The sequence below is a fragment of the Pseudophryne corroboree genome, chromosome 1, assembly GCF_028390025.1.
Source record: "Pseudophryne corroboree isolate aPseCor3 chromosome 1, aPseCor3.hap2, whole genome shotgun sequence".
In the NCBI taxonomy this organism is placed as follows: Eukaryota; Metazoa; Chordata; class Amphibia; order Anura; family Myobatrachidae; genus Pseudophryne; species Pseudophryne corroboree.
The window spans coordinates 838,562,953-838,583,684 of record NC_086444.1 but is presented as its reverse complement, the minus strand read 5'-3'; the positions used below and the strand labels follow the sequence as shown (position 1 = coordinate 838,583,684).

Sequence of the window (20,732 nt, the reverse complement as noted above, 5' to 3'; positions counted from 1 at the left end):
TCGCTTTTAGACAACCATCGACACGTTTATCCGTAGGCTCTTTTAGAGACGTGATGGTAGTTACAGGTAGAGCTGAGGAAACCACCATCCTAGCCACATGTGAGTCTACTGGAGGAGGCATTTCCCAATTCTTAGACAGCTCTGGCGCGAGGGGATAGCGAGCCAGCATCTTCTTTTGAGGCACAAACTTCGTACCCGGGCTTAGCCAGGGTTCCTGACGTATATCCACTAAGTGGTCAGAGTGAGGTAAAACTTGTTTAATAACCTTCTGACGCTTGAACCTATCTGGTTTCTTAGGAGGAACGGATGGCTCGGGATCATCCGTAATCTGCAGAATTAAGTTAATAGCCTCCAAAAGATCAGGAACATCCAAATGTGAACTACCCTCCCCATCAGCCGTATCTGAGTCAGAACTTGTGGGGTCAGTGTATGTGCTGTCTTCATCAGACGAGGTGTCAGTGACAGCAGTGGATTGTGAGGAGACGAGCGCTCGCTTAGAGGACCTCTTGGATTCAGGCGAGCGATGGTCAGACTTTTTAGTAGTCAGGGACTGGTTCAACTTCTTTAATTGAGCAGATAAATCGTCCGCCCACGGCGGGTTAGCTGCAGGGACCACATACGGTTGTACCGGCATTGGGGGTCCCATAGGGGGTGTTAGTTTATGAACTAGCGTATGCAGAAGAGTGGAAAAAGCGGCCCACGGAGGGTCAGTATGTGCCTCCGTTGCCACAGTCCCACTGGGGGGCAAGGAGCCCCCAGAACCAGAGCCCACAGCTGCTATATTCTCCCCATATGTGCCTGTGGCTTCAGCAACACCAGCAGTGTGTTCTGCCCCAGAACCGTTACCCTCAGAAGCAGACATGATATAACTTGCAGTATGAGGTAACACAGTACAATTATTAGCAGCACTATATCCCTAAACCCAAACCCCTGCGCAGTGTAGTCAGCACCAGCAGAGATAAAGGAGAGATATGGTGACTAAATCACAGAGAAAAATACGTAATACAGTATATCTTTGTGAAAATCCTATATTAAATAACACCTGACGCACCAAGCCCCCTTAGGTTATAGAATATAGGGATAGCAAGTTGAGTGAAAGACACGAGATGGACACCACTCAGCTATCAATGCACACACAAATAGTCACAGTTTGTACAATGCAGAGGTTATTACTGACAATAATACTGCACTGGACTAGCTTATATTGCTAAATAGTCAATAGATATAACACTACACAGTAAGAAACTGGATGTATATCACAGGGTAATTGTACTATAAACCCCTGACAAAATGCACTCTTTCTTACTAACACTGACTAAAAAGGCAGGTAGAATACTTAAGTGTCATGTAAAGGCACAGCGCTGACAACCAGGCGTCTTTACATAGGAGGATTTGCCCAAGCAGTCCCAGGAACAGTGAGCCGAGGAGTAATGGCGCCGCAGACATTGACAGGGAGTGAGGAAAAGACAGAGATGCAGCTCCAGGGCGGGAACACTTGCTGGAAATGGCGCCCTGGGGCTGGGGGAGGGGCTTCAGGTCTAAGCCTTATCCCCCTTGCTGGCAAAACCACCGGGCACTCTGGGCGATATTAAAATCGGTTTTAAGAGAAAACCTGACCTGCGCCCATGCCCTGGTGATCTAGTGGGATCGCCTGTATTCACAGTGTCCACCGCCAGCGCGCGCGGCCCGCCTCCCACTGCGCTGGATAAGGATAAAGACTGGGTCCCGCGAGCGGGACCCACTTACCACCTCCCGAAGCGCGGCCACGCGATCCTGGAGAGCCCCAGCCGTGTGTGCCTAACATGAAAAAAACCGGAGCCTCCGCTGTAGGTACCCGGCAACCAGGGCTCGGGAGTGTACAGCGCTGCTGGGGAGAGCTGGAGCTGCAGCAGTGAATGTCACGAGACATTTACCACCACTGCTGCCCTTGAAGTCTTCACTTTTTACCTCATAAAAAGCTTTTCTCAGGGCTGCTTGGAGCAGCCCCTCTGTTAAGTGCCTGCTTACTGCAGCACCAACTGACAAACTGAGCTCCTGTGCTGGGAGGAGGGGTGATATAGGAGGCGGCGCTGTGCATTCTGGGAACAGTCAAAGCTTTGAGCCTGTTGGTGCCTCGGATCAAGATCCTACTCTACACCCCATTGTCCAGACTTGTGGAGCCCAGTGTACCTCGCATCAGAAATGCCATTTTTAAGGTCCACAAAGTTGAGTTACTCTAGTGCCAAACTGTGAAAACATTTGTACCCACCTTCACGAGATGTTAAATGATTACTAATATAATTAATATTACATAAACAAAAGGTTTGCAAAGTTTTTGCCTTTGTTTTAATGGTGTAAAAGTAACCTGCCAAATGCACAGGCATATATAGAGTGCAACTTTGCATAAAATGCCAACATGTGCGGAACACAATGCAAACTTATATTAATAAAAAACACACAAAAACACAACCTCCCCCCCCCCACATGACTTATAACAACACAAAACTATCTACGAAAAGTATACATTCCAAAGACTGACTATGGCAATTGCCTATATATTTTGTATTCTGGAGACGATATATTAGGGTTCGGGTTGGGGTTAGGGAGCGGGTTTGGGTTATGGTTAGGGGAGTCATAGTAGTGACCTCGAGAATACGGGGGATAACTGTGCTCAGGGACAGGAGGGGCCCGGATGGCCTGGATAGCTGGGTACATATTGTGAGTGACCCTGAATGTGAGGCAATAAGCATTCCAGGTACTGAAATTGTCGGGCTTGGTAGTCGGACAAGATGCGTTCTTGGTGTCCCATTATCTGCGTTATGAAGGATTGCTGCAGCTCTCTTTCTGCCTCTATAAAACGGGGTTTGCGGGCATCCTCCTGTTGCTGCATGTTGGTGTCCATGTCACGCAGTTCTGCAACCAGTACAGAGATCATTGCCCGTGCAGCAAGCTCCACTTTGGTGGCTTTGCGTTTCCTCTTGGGAACTGTATATACTGCAAGGGGAGTAAAAGGGCATATAAGAACAAGCAGTGTTGTTTTCGTACGCGTTTGGGGCCTCCTACCACCTTCACTAGATACACTCTGCCGTGCGACAGTAAACTTTATTGTGGCCGGTTATGGTGTCGTATAGTGCAGAATTAATGATTATAGGAATGCGTCTGTTTTCAGCATAAATGATGCTAAGCAAGGACATATACTTACTATTGGTGCGCATCACAGGGGGATTTGGCCACATTTGTTTTCGGCCCAATCACAGCATCCGCACTGTTGCCGGGGATACTGTCATCATTCGGGTTGAAGGATGAGTCCAGATCGGGGTGTACAGGGTCATCTGGGAATAGTATTGGGGATGATGTTGGTTGCCCACATTGGGTACTTTCCATGCTGGACTCACTATCATCAGCAACCACAAAGGGTGAGGGAGTGGCAGAGCTGGAGGATGACAGGCTGATGGGGTCAGTGAGCGCAGTGTTGCCAAAAATAGATGCACATTGTTCATAAAACATCCAGTTGCGCCTTGCAACCCCACTTTTATTCCGGTTGTAGTCATGGATGCGATTAAACTGTTTTTATAGCGTTTTCAGTTTATTTACCACTTGTTGTTGGGTACGGATGATGCCCCGTGAGGCCAGGGTCTTTGCTATGTTGTGGTATATCTGGGCATCCTTTACAGTGCCTGTGACTTGGCGCCGAATCTCCTCATCCCCTCTAATACTTAAAAGCTCCCTCACCTCCGCATTTATCCAAGACATTGCAGGGCGGCAGTGGTATAAATGCGCTGCAGGGGTCTGATGTGCCACAGAGCTGACAGTACCTGCCTCCACACTGCTGTGCATCCTCTGCGCGGCACAGAAAAAACACAAAACCAGGAAGTGCCATGAATAGCCAATCAGCATCAGTAGAGGCAACCCGGGAAGGCGGGACATGCCCCTGCACCGTTCACACTGACCAGGTTCCTGGGAAGATCCCGGGACCAACCCTGGTCGATTGCAGGGTTGAAATGCGGGGGCAGAAATCCCGGGATTTTGTCCCTGTACCCTTCCACACTGAGAAATTTCCTGGGTTGATGCACGTTCATGTGCATTAACCCAGGGGTGATGAGTTGAATTGCGCAAATAGTTCATACTTACCTACATTTTATTTCTCCTCTCCGGGAGAAGCCCGGAGAGGAGAGGCTGCAGGTGTCTTCGGGGGGCGGACTGTGACATCACTAAGCCCCGCCCCCGCATCGGGAAATGCAGTGATTCGCGGGTCCGCTGGAAGGGGGCGGGGCTAAAATGACGCGATTTGCGTCATTTTAACTCCTTCTCCACCCGACGGACCCGCGAATGCGGGAGGTAATCTCTCCATCCTGCTCGCATCACTAGGGTGCGAGCAGGATGCGGGAGACCTGCCCACTCTTCCGGGGGGGTGCGGGGGACTACCCCAAAAAACGGGAGCCTCCCGCAGCTTCCGGGAGAGTAGGTAAGTATGAAATAGTTACCCTGTGTGGATGCCCAAACAGCACTTTTCTTGATTGCGCCCAGCACTTTGGTCGGGTTTAGCTGCTTTACACGGCTAAACCTGACCTCTAGGGCGTGAGCAGCAGTCAGTCTTCTCATTATTATTTTTCCTGCAACTATTTCAATTGTCTTTCAGGTTCTTTCCTTGCCTGTGCTTCCCCAGCCCTGCTGCTGTCATGGGCTGAGGCGGGGAGGAGGAGAGGAGGAGAGGAGGAGAGGAGGAGGGGGAGGGCGCAGCGGAGACAGTCACAGTGACACCTCAGAGTCACCTCCAGGACACCGGCAGGCTGCAGCACTCATGTCCCCTGGTAACTGCAAACAACAGAGGACAGAGCTCACGCCTATCCCCCACTCTCTCCCCCCCATATCCCCTGGATCTCTTCCAGGGACCGCAGCCAGCAGCAGCAGCAGAAACAGGGGAAGGAGGGAAGCGGGGAAGGAGGAATACACGAGTTGTTAGTCTGCCGTCCAGCTTCCGGGTGGCGGAGTGTGAGTGTGACCCGCCTCCTGCACATCCACCGTGATCTCCTCCATCCACTTACCTGCTGCACATATTACACTGGCTGACATGTCCGAGCTGAGGAGGAGAGGGGCCGGGGACACCGAGCAGGACTACAGCAGTGACAGAGTAAGTCTCACTCACCCTCCCGCTTCTCTTACTGCTCTTGCTGGCCTGGGTTGGTAAACACTCACTCTGCTGCTGCTGCCTGTAATACGCAGTCGGCTGGGCTCAGTGAGTGCTGTCACCCATGATGTGTGTCTGCCTCTGTGCTACTGCCACGGTGCCCTTGGCCTCATTCTGCTGCCTGTATGTAGTGTGTACATCAGTAAATCTGTTTACAGCATGTATATACCCTGCTACCTGTCCCTAATGTTGACACTACCTCTCCAGGGCTCAGCTCCATCGCTCAGGTGTGATGTATAGCACACATTGCATGTTTGGTGTTTATGTAACACGCTGCAGAGTAAGATGGCACTGTACAGCTATAGACTCACCCATGTACTCACCCATGTATATGTTTTATAAAGGAGGGGGGGGGGTATTTATTAAAGCTTGGAAAGAGGTAAATTACCACCCAATTCACTCCAAACTGTCATTTTGCAAACACAGCATGCAACATGGCAGTTAGGTGCAGATTGTTTAGTACTTTATCTCTCGTCACTTTCTCACCAAGCTATGATAAATATCCCCATATGATGATTGAATGACCATAGTAGTGCCTGCGTCAGCCTGCCATTCTGTCCGTACCAGTGTGTGTAAGCCTGTGGGTTAGGTATGTTTTATGTTGTGTTTGTTGACTTATCAGTTTGAGCCAGAGACACTTTAATAGACCTAAAATGTCAGTCTCTTCCACGTTGTGGACATCGTGGGGTAGACTGTGTTGTTCATTTTTATATACTAAAGTTAGGTACACACCAGACAGACATGTCAGACCTGCCGTCGGGCCGACAGTGCGACCGATTCACGTAAGTATACACACTCGCCAATCAGCCGCTTGATGTGTTGGTCAGGAAACCCAGCTGGGTGAACATTTTAAGTTTGCCTGCCCAGCTATGATGTTAGCTTCTGCAGCAGCGACCGTCCATTTACACAGCCAGGTGCTCTGATATATCTTTAGATATATCCAGAGCCGGCCCTAACCATTATGATGCCCTAGGCAAGATTTTGGCTGGTGCCCCCTAGCACCGCCACTGGTTCCGCCTCTGACCCTGCATCCCTTTCCGAGCACCATCACCTCTCACCCATAGCAATCCTCATTTGGTGCTCCTACCCCCTATATTTTAAGTAGAAACAATGCGCACATTTGGCGCATAGCTCAAAAAGGGGTGTGTTCTTGCTAGGAAGGGGCATGGCCACACAATAATACCCCCAATTCAAATTACGCCGTACAGTAATGCAACTTTATTCAGATTTTATCATGCGATAGTGTCCTTTATTCACATTACTCCACACAGTAGTACCAAATTACCTTATATACGTTATTCCTCACAGTAGTGCCCCTTATTCACATTACATCACACTGAATTGCTCCTTATTCACATTACACCACACCATATTGCTCTTTATTCACATTAGGCCACACAGTAGAGCACCTTGTACACATAATGCCAAACGTTAGTAATGCATTTATACACATAATACCACACAGTAATGCCCCTTACGCATATGACACACATTATTAATGTCCTTATAAACATAATGCGCTTTACACATTATGCCAACCTTTATTAATGCCCATTTCTCTGACGTCCTAGTGGATGCTGGGACTCCGTAAGGACCATGGGGAATAGCGGCTCCGCAGGAGACAGGGCACAAAATAAAAGCTTAAGGATCAGGTGGTGTGCACTGGCTCCTCCCCCTATGACCCTCCTCCAAGCCTCAGTTAGATTTTTGTGCCCGGCCGAGAAGGGTGCAATCTAGGTGGCTCTCCTGAGCTGCTTAGAATAAAAGTTTAGTTTAGGTTTTTTTATTTTCAGTGAGTCCTGCTGGCAACAGGCTCACTGCATCGTGGGACTAAGGGGAGAAGAAACGGACTCACCTGAGTGCAGAGTGGATCGGGTTTCTTAGGCTACTGGACATTAGCTCCAGAGGGACGATCACAGGTTCAGCCTGGATGGGTCACCGGAGCCGCGCCGCCGTCCCCCTTACAGAGCCAGAAGAGACGAAGAGGTCCGGTGAAATCGGCGGCAGAAGACATCCTGTCTTCAGTCTAAGGTAGCGCACAGCACCGCAGCTGTGCGCCATTGCTCTCAGCACACTTCACACTCCGGTCACTGAGGGTGCAGGGCGCTGGGGGGGAGCGCCCTGAGACGCAATATAACAATATACCTTAGGTGGCAAAAAGAATACATCACATATAGCTCCTGGGCTATATGGATGTATTTTAATCCCCTGCCATTTTTACACAAAAAAGCGGGAGATAAGGACGTCGTGAAGGGGCGGAGCCTATCTCCTCAGCACACAAGCGCCATTTTCCCTCACAGCTCCGCTGGAAGGACGGCTCCCTGACTCTCCCCTGCAGTCCTGCTTCAGAATCAGGGTAAAAAAGAGAAGGGGGGGCATTTTTGGCAGCAAATAACGATAATAACAGCAGCTATAAGGGAATAACACTTATATAAGGTTATCCCTGTATATATATATATAGCGCTGGGTGTGTGCTGGCAGACTCTCCCTCTGTCTCTCCAAAGGGCTAAGTGGGGTCCTGTCTGTGTGCTGTGTGTCGGTACGCGTGTGTCGACATGTATGAGGAGGAAAATGATGTGGAGGCGGAGCAGTTGCCTGTGTTGATGATGTCACCCCCTAGGGAGTCGACACCTGACTGGATGATTGTATTTAAACAATTAAGTGATAATGTCAGCAATTTGCAAAAAACTGTTGACGACATGAGACAGCCGGCAAATCAATTAGTGCCTGTCCAGGCGTCTCAGACACCGTCAGGGGCGCTAAAACGCCCGTTACCTCAGTGGGTCGACACAGACCCTGACACAGATACTGAGTCTAGTGTCGACGGTGACGAGACAAACGTAATGTCCAGTAGGGCCACATGTTACATGATCACGGCAATGAAAGAGGCATTGAACCTTTCTGACACTACAAGTACCACAAAGAAGGGTATTATGTGGGGTGAGAAAAAACTACCAATAGTTTTTCCTGAGTCAGAGGAAATAAATGAGGTGTGTGAAAAAGCGTGGGTTTCCCCCGATAAAAAACAGCTAATTTCTAAAAAATTATTAGCATTATATCCCTTCCCGCCAGAGGTTAGGGCGCGTTGGGAAACACCCCCTAGGGTAGATAAGGCGCTCACACGTTTATCTAAACAAGTAGCGTTACCGTCTCCTGATACGGCCACCCTCAAAGAACCAGCTGATAGAAGGCTGGAAAATATCCTAAAAAGTATATACACACATACTGGTGTTATACTGTGACCAGCAATCGCCTCAGCCTGGATGTGCAGTGCTGGAGTCGCATGGTCGGATTCCCTGACTGAGAATATTGATACCCTGGATAGGGACAATATTTTGTTAACTATAGAACATTTAAAGGATGCATTACTATATATGCGTGATGCACAGAGGGATATTTGCACCCTGGCATCAAGAGTAAGTGCTATGTCCATCTCTGCCAGAAGAGCGTTATGGACGCGACAGTGGTCAGGGGATGCGGATTCCAAACGGCACATGGAAGTATTGCCGTATAAAGGGGAGGAGTTATTTGGGGCTGGTCTATCGGACCTGGTGGCCACGGCAACGGCTGGAAAATCCACCTTTTTACCCCAGGTCACTCCACATCAGCAGAAAAAGACACCGTCTTTTCAAACTCAGTCCTTTCGTTCCCATAAGTACAAGCGAGCAAAAGGCCACTCTTTTCTGCCCCGGGGCAGAGGAAGAGGAAAAAGACTGCACCATGCAGCCGCTTCACAGGAGCAGAAGCCCTCCCCTGCTTCTGCCAAGTCTTCAGCATGACGCTGGGGCTTTACAAGCAGACTCAGATATGGTGGGGGCCCGTCTCAAGAATTTCAATGCGCAGTGGGCTCACTCGCAAGTGGATCCCTGGATTCTACAGGTAGTATCGCAAGGGTACAAACTGGAATTCGAGGCGTTTCCCCCTCGTCGGTTCCTGAAGTCTGCTTTACCAAAGTCTCCCTCCGACAGGGAGGCAGTTTTGGAAGCCATTCACAAGCTGTATTCCCAGCAGGTGATAATCAAGGTACCCCTCCTGCAACAAGGAAAGGGGTATTATTCCACGCTGTTTGTGGTACCGAAGCCGGACGGCTCGGTGAGACCAATTTTAAATCTGAAATCCTTGAACACTTACATAAAAAGGTTCAAATTCAAGATGGAGTCACTCAGAGCAGTGATAGCGAACCTGGAAGAAGGGGACTATATGGTGTCTCTGGACATCAAAGATGCTTATCTCCACGTCCCAATATACCCTTCTCACCAAGGGTACCTCAGGTTTGTAGTACAAAACTGTCATTATCAGTTTCAGACGCTGCCGTTTGGATTGTTCACGGCACCTCGGGTCTTTACCAAGGTAATGGCCGAAATGATGATTCTTCTACGAAGAAAAGGCATTTTAATTATCCCTTACTTGGACGATCTCCTGATAAGGGCAAGATCCAGGGAACAGTTAGAAGTCGGAGTAGCACTATCTCAGGTAGTGTTACGTCAGCACGGGTGGATTCTAAATATTCCAAAATCGCAGCTGATTCCAACGACACGTCTACTGTTCCTAGGAATGATTCTGGACACAGTCCAGAAGAAGGTCTTTCTCCCGGCGGAGAAGGCCAGGGAGTTATCCGAGCTAGTCAGGAACCTCCTAAAACCAGGCCAGGTCTCAGTGCATCAGTGCACGAGGGTCCTGGGAAAAATGGTGGCTTCTTACGAAGCGATTCCATTCGGAAGATTCCATGCAAGAACATTTCAGTGGGATCTACTGGACAAATGGTCCGGATCGCATCTGCAGATGCATCAGCGGATAACCCTGTCGCCAAGGACAAGGGTGTCTCTCCTGTGGTGGCTGCAGAGTGCTCATCTACTAGAGGGCCGCAGATTTGGCATTCAGGATTGGATCCTGGTAACCACGGATGCCAGCCTGAGAGGCTGGGGAGCAGTCACACAGGGAAGGAATTTCCAGGGCTTGTGGTCAAGCATGGAAACATCTCTTCATATAAACATTCTGGAACTAAGGGCCATTTACAATGCCCTAAGTCAAGCAAAACCTCTGCTTCAGGGTCAGGCGGTGTTGATCCAATCGGACAACATCACGTCAGTCGCCCACGTAAACAGACAGGGCGGCACGAGAAGCAGGAGGGCAATGGCAGAAGCTGCAAGGATTCTTCGCTGGGCGGAAAATCATGTGATAGCACTGTCAGCAGTGTTCATTCCGGGAGTGGACAACTGGGAAGCAGACTTCCTCAGCAGACACGACCTTCACCCGGGAGAGTGGGGACTTCACCCAGAAGTCTTCCACCTGATTGTAAACCGTTGGGAAAAACCAAAGGTGGACATGATGGCGTCACGTCTAAACAAAAAACTGGACAGATATTGCGCCAGGTCAAGGGACCCTCAGGCAATAGCAGTGGACGCTCTGGTAACGCCGTGGGTGTACCAGTCAGTGTATGTGTTCCCTCCTCTGCCTCTCATACCAAAAGTACTGAGAATCATAAGAAGGAGAGGAGTAAGAACTATACTCGTGGTCCCGGATTGGCCAAGAAGGACTTGGTACCCGGAACTTCAAGAGATGCTCACGGACGAACCGTGGCCTCTACCTCTAAGACAGGACCTGCTACTGCAGGGGCCTTGTCTGTTTCAAGACTTACCGCGGCTGCGTTTGACGGCATGGCGGTTGAACGCCGGATCCTGAGGGAAAAAGGCATTCCAGAAGAAGTCATTCCTACTCTGGTCAAAGCCAGGAAGGACGTAACCGCAAAACATTATCACCGCATTTGGCGTAAATATGTTGCGTGGTGTGAGGCCAAGAGGGCCCCTACAGAGGAATTTCAACTGGGTCGTTTCCTTCATTTCCTGCAAACAGGACTGTCTATGGGCCTAAAATTAGGGTCCATTAAGGTTCAAATTTCGGCCCTGTCGATTTTCTTCCAAAAAGAACTGGCTTCAGTACCTGAAGTTCAGACATTTGTAAAAGGGGTGCTGCACATACAGCCTCCTTTTGTGCCTCCAGTGGCACCTTGGGATCTCAATGTGGTGTTGAGTTTTCTAAAGTCACATTGGTTTGAACCACTTTCCACTGTGGACTTAAAATATCTCACATGGAAGGTGTCGATGCTGTTAGCCTTGGCTTCAGCCAGGCGTGTGTCAGAATTGGCGGCTTTATCATATAAAAGCCCTTACTTAATTTTTCATTCTGACAGGGCGGAATTGAGGACTCGTCCTCAATTTCTACCTAAGGTGGTTTCTGCATTTCACATGAACCAACCTATTGTGGTACCTGCGGCTACCAGGGACTTAGAGGACTCTAAGTTGCTTGACGATGTCAGGGCCTTGAAAATATATGTTTCCAGGACGGCTGGAGTCAGAAAATCTGACTCGCTGTTTATCCTGTATGCACCTAACAAACTGGGTGCTCCTGCTTCTAAGCAGACGATTGCTCGTTGGATTTGTAGTACAATTCAGCTTGCACATTCTGTGGCAGGATTGCCACAGCCAAAATCAGTAAAAGCCCATTCCACAAGGAAAGTGGGCTCATCTTGGGCGGCTGCCCGAGGGGTCTCGGCTTTACAACTTTGCCGAGCAGCTACTTGGTCAGGGGCAAACACGTTTGCTAAATTCTACAAATTTGATACCCTGGCTGAGGAGGACCTGGAGTTCTCTCATTCGGTGCTGCAGAGTCATCCGCACTCTCCCGCCCGTTTGGGAGCTTTGGTATAATCCCCATGGTCCTTACGGAGTCCCAGCATCCACTAGGACGTCAGAGAAAATAAGATTTTACTTACCGATAAATCTATTTCTCATAGTCCGTAGTGGATGCTGGGCGCCCATCCCTAGTGCGGATTGTCTGCAATACTTGTATATAGTTATTGTTACAAAAATTCGGGTTATTATTGTTGTGAGCCATCTTTTCAGAGGCTCCCTTGCGTTTATCATACTGTTAACTGGGTTCAGATCACAAGTTGTACGGTGTGATTGGTGTGGCTGGTATGAGTCTTACCCGGGATTCAATATCCTTCCTTATTATGTACGCTCGTCCGGGCACAGTATCCTAACTGAGGCTTGGAGGAGGGTCATAGGGGGAGGAGCCAGTGCACACCACCTGATCCTTAAGCTTTTATTTTGTGCCCTGTCTCCTGCGGAGCCGCTATTCCCCATGGTCCTTGCGGAGTCCCAGCATCCACTACGGACTATGAGAAATAGATTTATCGGTAAGTAAAATCTTATTATATCACACATTGCTAATGCATTTATACACATGACACACATAATGCCCCTTACACATATGCCGAACACTACTGCACAACCAACCCACCCGCACACAGCACTCACACGCCCACTAACACTGTGACCTCTGCCTCTGCTTGGATACAAGTGAGTCCTCATACATCTTGCCTCAATACGCCATGCAGAAGGAGATGCCTGGCGTGAGTCAGCTGTCAGCTCTGCGAATGTCTGGTGCCTTTTTTGACCAAAATGCATCTTATTTGCATTTCTATGTGGCTGGGACGCACAAGCAGCTTCTGCTGATTAAAATGATATGCGGCATGCGTATATTCTGTGTGCGACTGTGGCTGTATCTACACATGAAATGCTACGTTACAGTGATTTCCAGGAATACACTGTAACGTAACATTTCGTATGCAGATACAGACGCAGTCACACACAGAATATAGGCATGCCGCATATCATTTTAATCAGCAGAAGCTGCTTGTGCTCCATGGCATTTGCCTATACCTAGGGCCGGCTCTGGATATATCAGACATCGGCTGTGCTGCACAGACGACACAATATGCCGGTAAGCAACGTTGTTCAGACATATCTGGTGTATACATCCACCGACAGGCCTGCGATATATCGGACATTCATTTGAACGTCTGATATGTCGCCAAGAGTGTAGCGAGTTTAAGATTAAGGGGGACATTTACTAAGCAGTGATAGTGGAGAAGTGAGCCAGTGGAGAAGTTGCCCATGGCAATCAATCAGCTGCTCTGTATATTTCTCTGACGTCCTAGTGGATGCTGGGAACTCCGTAAGGACCATGGGGAATAGCGGCTCCGCAGGAGACTGGGCACAACTAAGAAAGATTTAGGACTACCTGGTGTGCACTGGCTCCTCCCTCTATGCCCCTCCTCCAGACCTCAGTTAGAATTTTGTGCCCGGCCGAGCTGGTTGCACACTAGGGGCTCTCCTGAGCTCTTAGAAAAGAAAGTATATATTTAGGTTTTTTATTTTCAGTGAGATCTGCTGGCAACAGACTCACTGCTACGAGGGACTTAGGGGAGAGAAGCGAACCTACCTGCTTGCAGCTAGCTTGGGCTTCTAGGCTACTGGACACCATTAGCTCCAGAGGGATCGAACACAGGCCCAGCCTCGGTCGTCCGGTCCCGGAGCCGCGCCGCCGCCCCCCTTGCAGAGCCAGAAGCAAGAAGAACGTCCAGAAAATCGGCGGCTGAAGACTCCGGTCTTCATTAAGGTAGCACACAGCACTGCAGCTGTGCGCCATTGCTTCCCATGCACACCACACACTCCGGTCACTGATGGGTGCAGGGCGCTGGGGGGGGGGGGGGCGCCCTGGGCTGCAATGAGATTACCTTATCTTGGCAGAAAACACATAATATAGTCAGTAGGACTATATATGTGTAAAATCCCCTGCCAAAAATATCCTTAAAAAAGCGGGAGAAGCCCGCCGAGAAAGGGGCGGGGCTATCTCCCTCAGCACACTGGCGCCATTTCCTCTCACAGCTCCGCTGGAAGGACGCTCCCAAGGCTCTCCCCTGCAGTTTCCAGGCTCAATAGGATAAAAAGAGAGGGGGGGCACTAAATTTAGGCGCAACTGTGTTTTTTAGCAGCTATAGGGGAAAATCACTGTGGGTAGTGTGAATCCCTGCATTATATAGCGCTCTGGTGTGTGCTGGCATACTCTCTCTCTGTCTCCCCAAAGGACTTTGTGGGGTACTGTCCTCAGTCAGAGCATTCCCTGTGTGTGTGCGGTTTGTCGGTACGGCTGTGTCGACATGTTTGATGAGGAGGCTTATGTGGAGGCGGAGCAGGTGCCGATAAATGTGATGTCACCCCCTGCGGGGCCGACACCTGAATGGATGGACATGTGGAAGGAATTACGTGACAGTGTCAACTCCTTACATAAAAGGTTTGACGACATAGCAGATGTGGGACAGCCGGCTTCTCAGATCGTGCCTGCCCAGGCGTCTCAAAAGCCATCAGAGGCTCTAAAACGCCCGCTAGCTCAGATGGCAGACACAGATGTCGACACGGATACTGACTCCAGTGTCGACGACGATGAGACTAGTGTACATTCCAATAGAGCCACCCGTTACATGATTGCGGCAATGAAAAATGTGTTGCACATTTCTGATATTACCCCAGGTACCACAAAAAAGGGTATTATGTTTGGGGAGAAAAAGCTACCAGTGGTTTTTCCCCCATCTGATGAATTAAATGAAGTGTGTGAAGAAGCGTGGCTTTCCCCCGATAAGAAACTGGTAATTTCTAAAAGGTTACTAATGGCGTACCCTTTCCCGCCAGAGGATAGGTCACGTTGGGAGACATCCCCTAGGGTGGATAAAGCGCTCACACGTCTGTCAAAGAAGGTGGCACTACCGTCTCCGGACACGGCCGCCCTAAAGGAGCCTGCTGATAGGAAGCAGGAGGCTATCCTGAAGTCTGTTTATACACACTCGGGCATTATACTGATACCAGCTATTGCTTCAGCATGGATGTGCAGTGCTGCAGCTGCGTGGTCAGATTCCCTGTCGGAAAATATTGATACCCTAGACAGGGATACTATATTGCTAACCATAGAGCATATTAAAGACGCAGTCTTATACATGAGAGATGCACAGAGGGATATTTGCCGGCTGGCATCTAGAATAAATGCAATGTCCATTTCTGCCAGGAGAAGATTGTGGACTCGGCAGTGGACAGGGGATGCATATTCTAAAAGGCACATGGAAGTTTTGCCTTACAAAGGTGAGGAGTTGTTTGGGGATGGTCTCTCTGACCTAGTTTCCACAGCAACAGCTGGGAAGTCAACATTTTTACCCCATGTTCCCTCACAGCCAAAGAGAGCACCGTATTATCAGGTACAGTCCTTTCGGCCTCAGAAAGGCAAGCGGGTTAGAGGCGCGTCCTTTCTGCCCAGAGGCAGAGGTAGAGGGAAAAAGCTGCAACATACAGTCAGTTCCCAGGAACAAAAGTCCTCCCCTGCTTCCTCTAAGTCCACCGCATGACGCTGGGGCTCCACAGGCGGAGGCAGGTACGGTGGCGGGCCGTCTCAAGAACTTCAGCGATCAGTGGGCTCGCTCACGGGTGGATCCCTGGATTCTACAAGTGGTATCTCAGGGGTACAAGCTGGAATTCGAGACGTCTCCCCCTCGCCGTTTCCTCAAATCTGCCTTGCCAACAACTCCCTCAGACAGGGAGGCAGTGCTGGAGGCAATTCACAAGCTGTATTCTCAGCAGGTGATAGTCAAGGTACCCCTCCTTCAACAAGGACGGGGTTACTATTCCACAATGTTTGTGGTACCGAAACCGGACGGTTCGGTGAGACCCATTTTAAATTTGAAATCCTTGAACACTTATATAAGAAGGTTCAAGTTCAAGATGGAATCGCTCAGGGCGGTTATTTTAAGCCTGGACGAAGGGGATTACATGGTATCACTGGACATCAAGGATGCTTACCTGCATGTCCCCATTTACCCTCCTCACCAGGAGTACCTCAGATTTGTGGTACAGGACTGTCATTACCAATTCCAGACGTTGCCGTTTGGTCTGTCCACGGCACCGAGGGTATTTACCAAGGTAATGGCCGAAATGATGATACTCCTTCGAAAAAAGGGAGTTTTAATTATCCCGTACTTGGACGATCTCCTTATAAAGGCGAGGTCCAGGGAGCAGTTGTTGGTCGGGGTAGCACTATCTCGGGAAGTGCTACAACAGCACGGTTGGATTCTGAATATTCCAAAGTCACAGCTGATTCCTACGACACGTCTACTGTTCCTGGGGATGGTTCTGGACACAGACCAGAAAAAAGTGTTTCTCCCGGAGGAGAAAGCCAAGGAGCTGTCATCTCTAGTCAGAGACCTCCTGAAACCAAAACAGGTGTCGGTGCATCATTGCACGCGAGTCCTGGGAAAAATGGTAGCTTCCTACGAAGCAATTCCATTCGGCAGGTTCCATGCAAGAACCTTTCAGTGGGATCTGTTGGACAAATGGTCCGGATCGCATCTTCAGATGCATCGGCTGATAGCCCTGTCTCCAAGGACCAGGGTGTCGCTGTTGTGGTGGCTGCAGAGTGCTCATCTTCTAGAGGGCCGCAGATTCGGCATACAGGACTGGGTCCTGGTGACCACGGATGCCAGCCTTCGAGGCTGGGGGGCAGTCACACAGGGAAGAAACTTCCAAGGACTATGGTCAAGCCAGGAGACTTCCCTACACATAAATATTCTGGAACTAAGGGCCATTTACAATGCCCTAAGTCAGGCAAGACCTCTGCTTCAAAACCAGCCGGTACTGATCCAGTCAGACAACATCACGGCGGTCGCCCATGTAAACCGACAGGGTGGCACAAGAAGCAGGATGGCGATGGCAGAAGCCACAAGGGTTCTCCGATGGGCGGAAAATCATGTGTTAGCACTGTCAGCAGTGTTCATTCCGGGAGTGGATAACTGGGAAGCAGACTTCCTCAGCAGGCACGACCTCCACCCGGGAGAGTGGGGACTTCATCCAGAAGTCTTCCAGCTGATTGTCAACCGTTGGGAACGGCCACAGGTGGACATGATGGCGTCCCGCCTCAACAAAAAGCTAGAAAAATATTGCGCCAGGTCGAGGGACCCTCAGGCGATAGCTGTGGACGCTCTAGTGACACCGTGGGTGTACCAGTCGGTTTATGTATTCCCTCCTCTTCCTTTCATACCCAAGGTACTGAGGATAATAAGAAGAAGAGTAAGAACTATACTCATTGTTCCGGATTGGCCAAGAAGAGCTTGGTACCCAGAACTTCAAGAAATGATCTCAGAGGACCCATGGCCTCTGCCGCTCAGACAGGACCTGCTGCAGCAGGGGCCCTGTCTGTTCCAAGACTTACCGCGGCTGCGTTTGACGGCATGGCGGTTGAACACCGGATCCTAAAGGAAAAGGGCATTCCGGAGGAAGTCATTCCTACGCTGATTAAAGCTAGGAAGGATGTGACCGCAAAACATTATCACCGCATATGGCGAAAATATGTTGCTTGGTGTGAGGCCAGGAAGGCCCCAACGGAGGAATTTCAGCTGGGTCGATTTCTGCACTTCCTACAGTCAGGGGTGACTATGGGCCTAAAATTGGGTTCCATTAAGGTCCAGATTTCGGCTCTGTCGATTTTCTTCCAAAAAGAACTGGCTTCACTGCCTGAAGTTCAGACTTTTGTAAAGGAGTGCTACTTATTCAGCCTCCTTTTGTGCCTCCTGTGGCACCTTGGGATCTCAACGTGGTGTTGGATTTCCTAAAGTCGCATTGGTTTGAGCCACTTAAAACCGTGGAGCTAAAATATCTCACATGGGAAGTGGTCATGCTGTTGGCTTTGGCTTCGGCCAGGCATGTGTCAGAATTGGCGGCTTTGTCATGCAAAAGCCCTTATCTGATCTTCCATATGGATAGGGCGGAATTGAGGACTCGTCCCCAATTTCTTCCTAAGGTGGTATCAGCGTTTCATTTGAACCAACCTATTGTGGTGCCTGCGGCTACTAGGGACTTGGAGGATTCCAAGTTACTGGACGTGGTCAGGGCCCTGAAAATCTATGTTTCCAGGACGGCTAGAGTCAGGAAGACTGACTCGCTATTTATCCTGTATGCACCCAACAAGCTGGGTGCTCCTGCTTCAAAGCAGACTATTGCTCGCTGGATCTGCTCCACGATTCAACTTGCACATTCTGCGGCTGGTCTGCCGCATCCTAAATCTGTAAAAGCCCATTCCACGAGGAAGGTGGGCTCTTCTTGGGCGGCTGCTTTACAACTTTGCCGAGCTGCTACTTGGTCGGATTCAAACACATTTGCAAAATTCTACAAGTTTGATACCCTGGCTGAGGAGGACCTTGAGTTTGCTCATTCGGTGCTGCAGAGTCATTTGCACTCTCCCGCCCGTTTGGGAGCTTTGGTATAATCCCCATGGTCCTTACGGAGTCCCCAGCATCCACTAGGACGTCAGAGAAAATAAGAATTTACTCACCGGTAATTCTATTTCTCGTAGTCCGTAGTGGATGCTGGGCGCCCATCCCAAGTGCGGATTGTCTGCAATACTTGTATATAGTTATGCTTTAACTAAAGGGTTATTGTTGGGAGCCATCTGTTGAGAGGCTCAGTTGTTATTCATACTGTTAACTGGGTATAGTATCACGAGTTGTACGGTGTGATTGGTGTGGCTGGTATGAGTCTTACCCGGGATTCCAAATCCTTTCCTTATTGTGTCAGCTCTTCCGGGCACAGTTTCCTAACTGAGGTCTGGAGGAGGGGCATAGAGGGAGGAGCCAGTGCACACCAGGTAGTCCTAAATCTTTCTTAGTTGTGCCCAGTCTCCTGCGGAGCCGCTATTCCCCATGGTCCTTACGGAGTTCCCAGCATCCACTACGGACTACGAGAAATAGAATTACCGGTGAGTAAATTCTTATTTTTTATACTATGCAAATTATAAATGTTACGTCAATGCTAGCTTGTGAGCAGGGCCTTCCTACCTCTATGTCTCTCTGTTTTTAGCTAGTTCTGTTCTATTACTGTTGTTCTAATTGTAAAGTGCAACGGAATATGCTGCGCTATATAAGAAACTTAATAAATAATGAAGATTGGTTGCCATGGGCAACTTCTCCACTGGCTCACTTCTCCACTTTTATCACTGCTTAGTAAATGTCCCCCTTAGTTCTGTAGTACCAGCATACTTTGCTGTATTTGACAATGAAAACAAAGTAATAATATAACAAGACTGATAGTTATTCATAAAGATGTCATGAGACAAGTTGACCCTGCTGTAAACCTTATAGGGGGGTATCCAATTACCCACAGTCAATGGCCGCAGGTAATTGTATTGCCTGGGGCTATCCTATTAGCCCTCATGTGGCTCGCTCCTCCCCCTGATGCCGGCACTTATCTCAGATTATGCTTCGGGTGCCTGAGACACCCGAAGCATAATCCGCAATAAATGGGCTGCCGGAACCATGATAACACGTGGGATTGGGGATTTATCCTCGATCCCATGGGTTATTGTGCGATTGCAGGTCCGTTTTTAGCCGATGAAAATGGCCTGTAATAGGATACAGCGATAATGACCATCGGTCATTAATCGTGGCATTAGGCCGTTTTTATTCGCTGAAAGCGGATTGTGGCTAATTGGATAGCCCTCATAATCTGTTACAGTAAAGTAACTTCAAATACTGGGATCATACAATACACTACACTATGGCATCACTTGCCTAGCTGTATGTATATACATTATTTACTTGATAAATCCTGGTATAGTAGGTGTAGAATCTGTAGTAGGATGTTTTGGTTCTTCATTGTAGTTTATGGGTTATACAGATGTAGCCTTTTGTGCGATGGGAACACAGTCACACTAGGTACCAGTGGCACATTCAGGGTGGTGTGGCGGTTTGTAACTTGATGACCTGAGTATTTTTGTAAATTATCTTCCTACAGCTGTGTTTTCCCTTTGCCAATTTCCTCTGTGGAGGAGATTTAAATTGCTGCAGGGTCTCTGCTGGAATGTATTTGTGTTTTGTCACTTTAGATCCTGACGTTAAGGTCACCTGATCAGAGTCAAAGCCCTCCCTTCATATACATGATAGCAGAAAAAAAACAGGAGTTAGAGGTTGTACAGTATGAAAATGTTAATCAGGGAGGTGTTCCTATACCCCTCTCCTTGCTACATCATATGTCATGTGATTGTGTTTTCTGTAGTAGTTGTATGTGACTTTGCAAACTATATCATTAAGTGTAGCTTGAAGTAAAAAGGGTAATGGCAAAAGACCACCAAGAGCCGGATGTAATGGAGTGCAAGAGATTCCAAGATTCCAGACGAACCCAACCTGGTTTTACCTTGTCAATGTTTGCTGCTTTAAAAAACAGTCCGCCCGCCTCGCACTCCATTACGTTCGCCCCCAGAATTTCGCTAATACAGACAACCAGAGTTATATATGCGAACTCCTTTATTTATGCGTTAGAAGGTGCAAAAACACTAATACAGGTTGAGTATCCCTTATCCAAAAGGCTTGGGACCAAAAGTATTTTGTATATCAGATTTTTCCGTATTTTGGAATAATTGCATACCATAATGAGATATGATGGTGATGGGACCCAAGTCAGAGTACAGAATGCATTTATGTTTCATATACACCTTATACACACAGTTTGAAGGTCATTTTAGCCAATATTTTTAATAACTTTGGGGTCGATTCAAATCTCAGACAGTTGAATAGCGCCGGGAATTAGCTTCCGTCGCTATTCAATTCAGTTCACGTTAAGTCGGCGAATGCCCGTTCTCCCGGACTTAACAGGTTGATTTGTCGGGAGAACGGGCTTTCTCCGACTTAACT

General features: G+C 48.8%; 1 protein-coding gene across 1 annotated transcript in view; it reads left to right on the top strand.

The window, feature by feature from the left end:
• Window positions 1-4,688: 4,688 nt before the first annotated feature.
• The window catches only part of CDS1 (CDP-diacylglycerol synthase 1), a 163,549-nt gene continuing 147,505 nt past the window's right edge, over window positions 4,689-20,732 (top strand). The window contains exon 1 of the mRNA XM_063919902.1: window positions 4,689-5,110. Within this exon, the coding sequence (XP_063775972.1) occupies window positions 5,051-5,110 (60 nt within the window). The 5' untranslated portion in view covers window positions 4,689-5,050. The remainder of the gene's footprint in view (window positions 5,111-20,732) is intronic.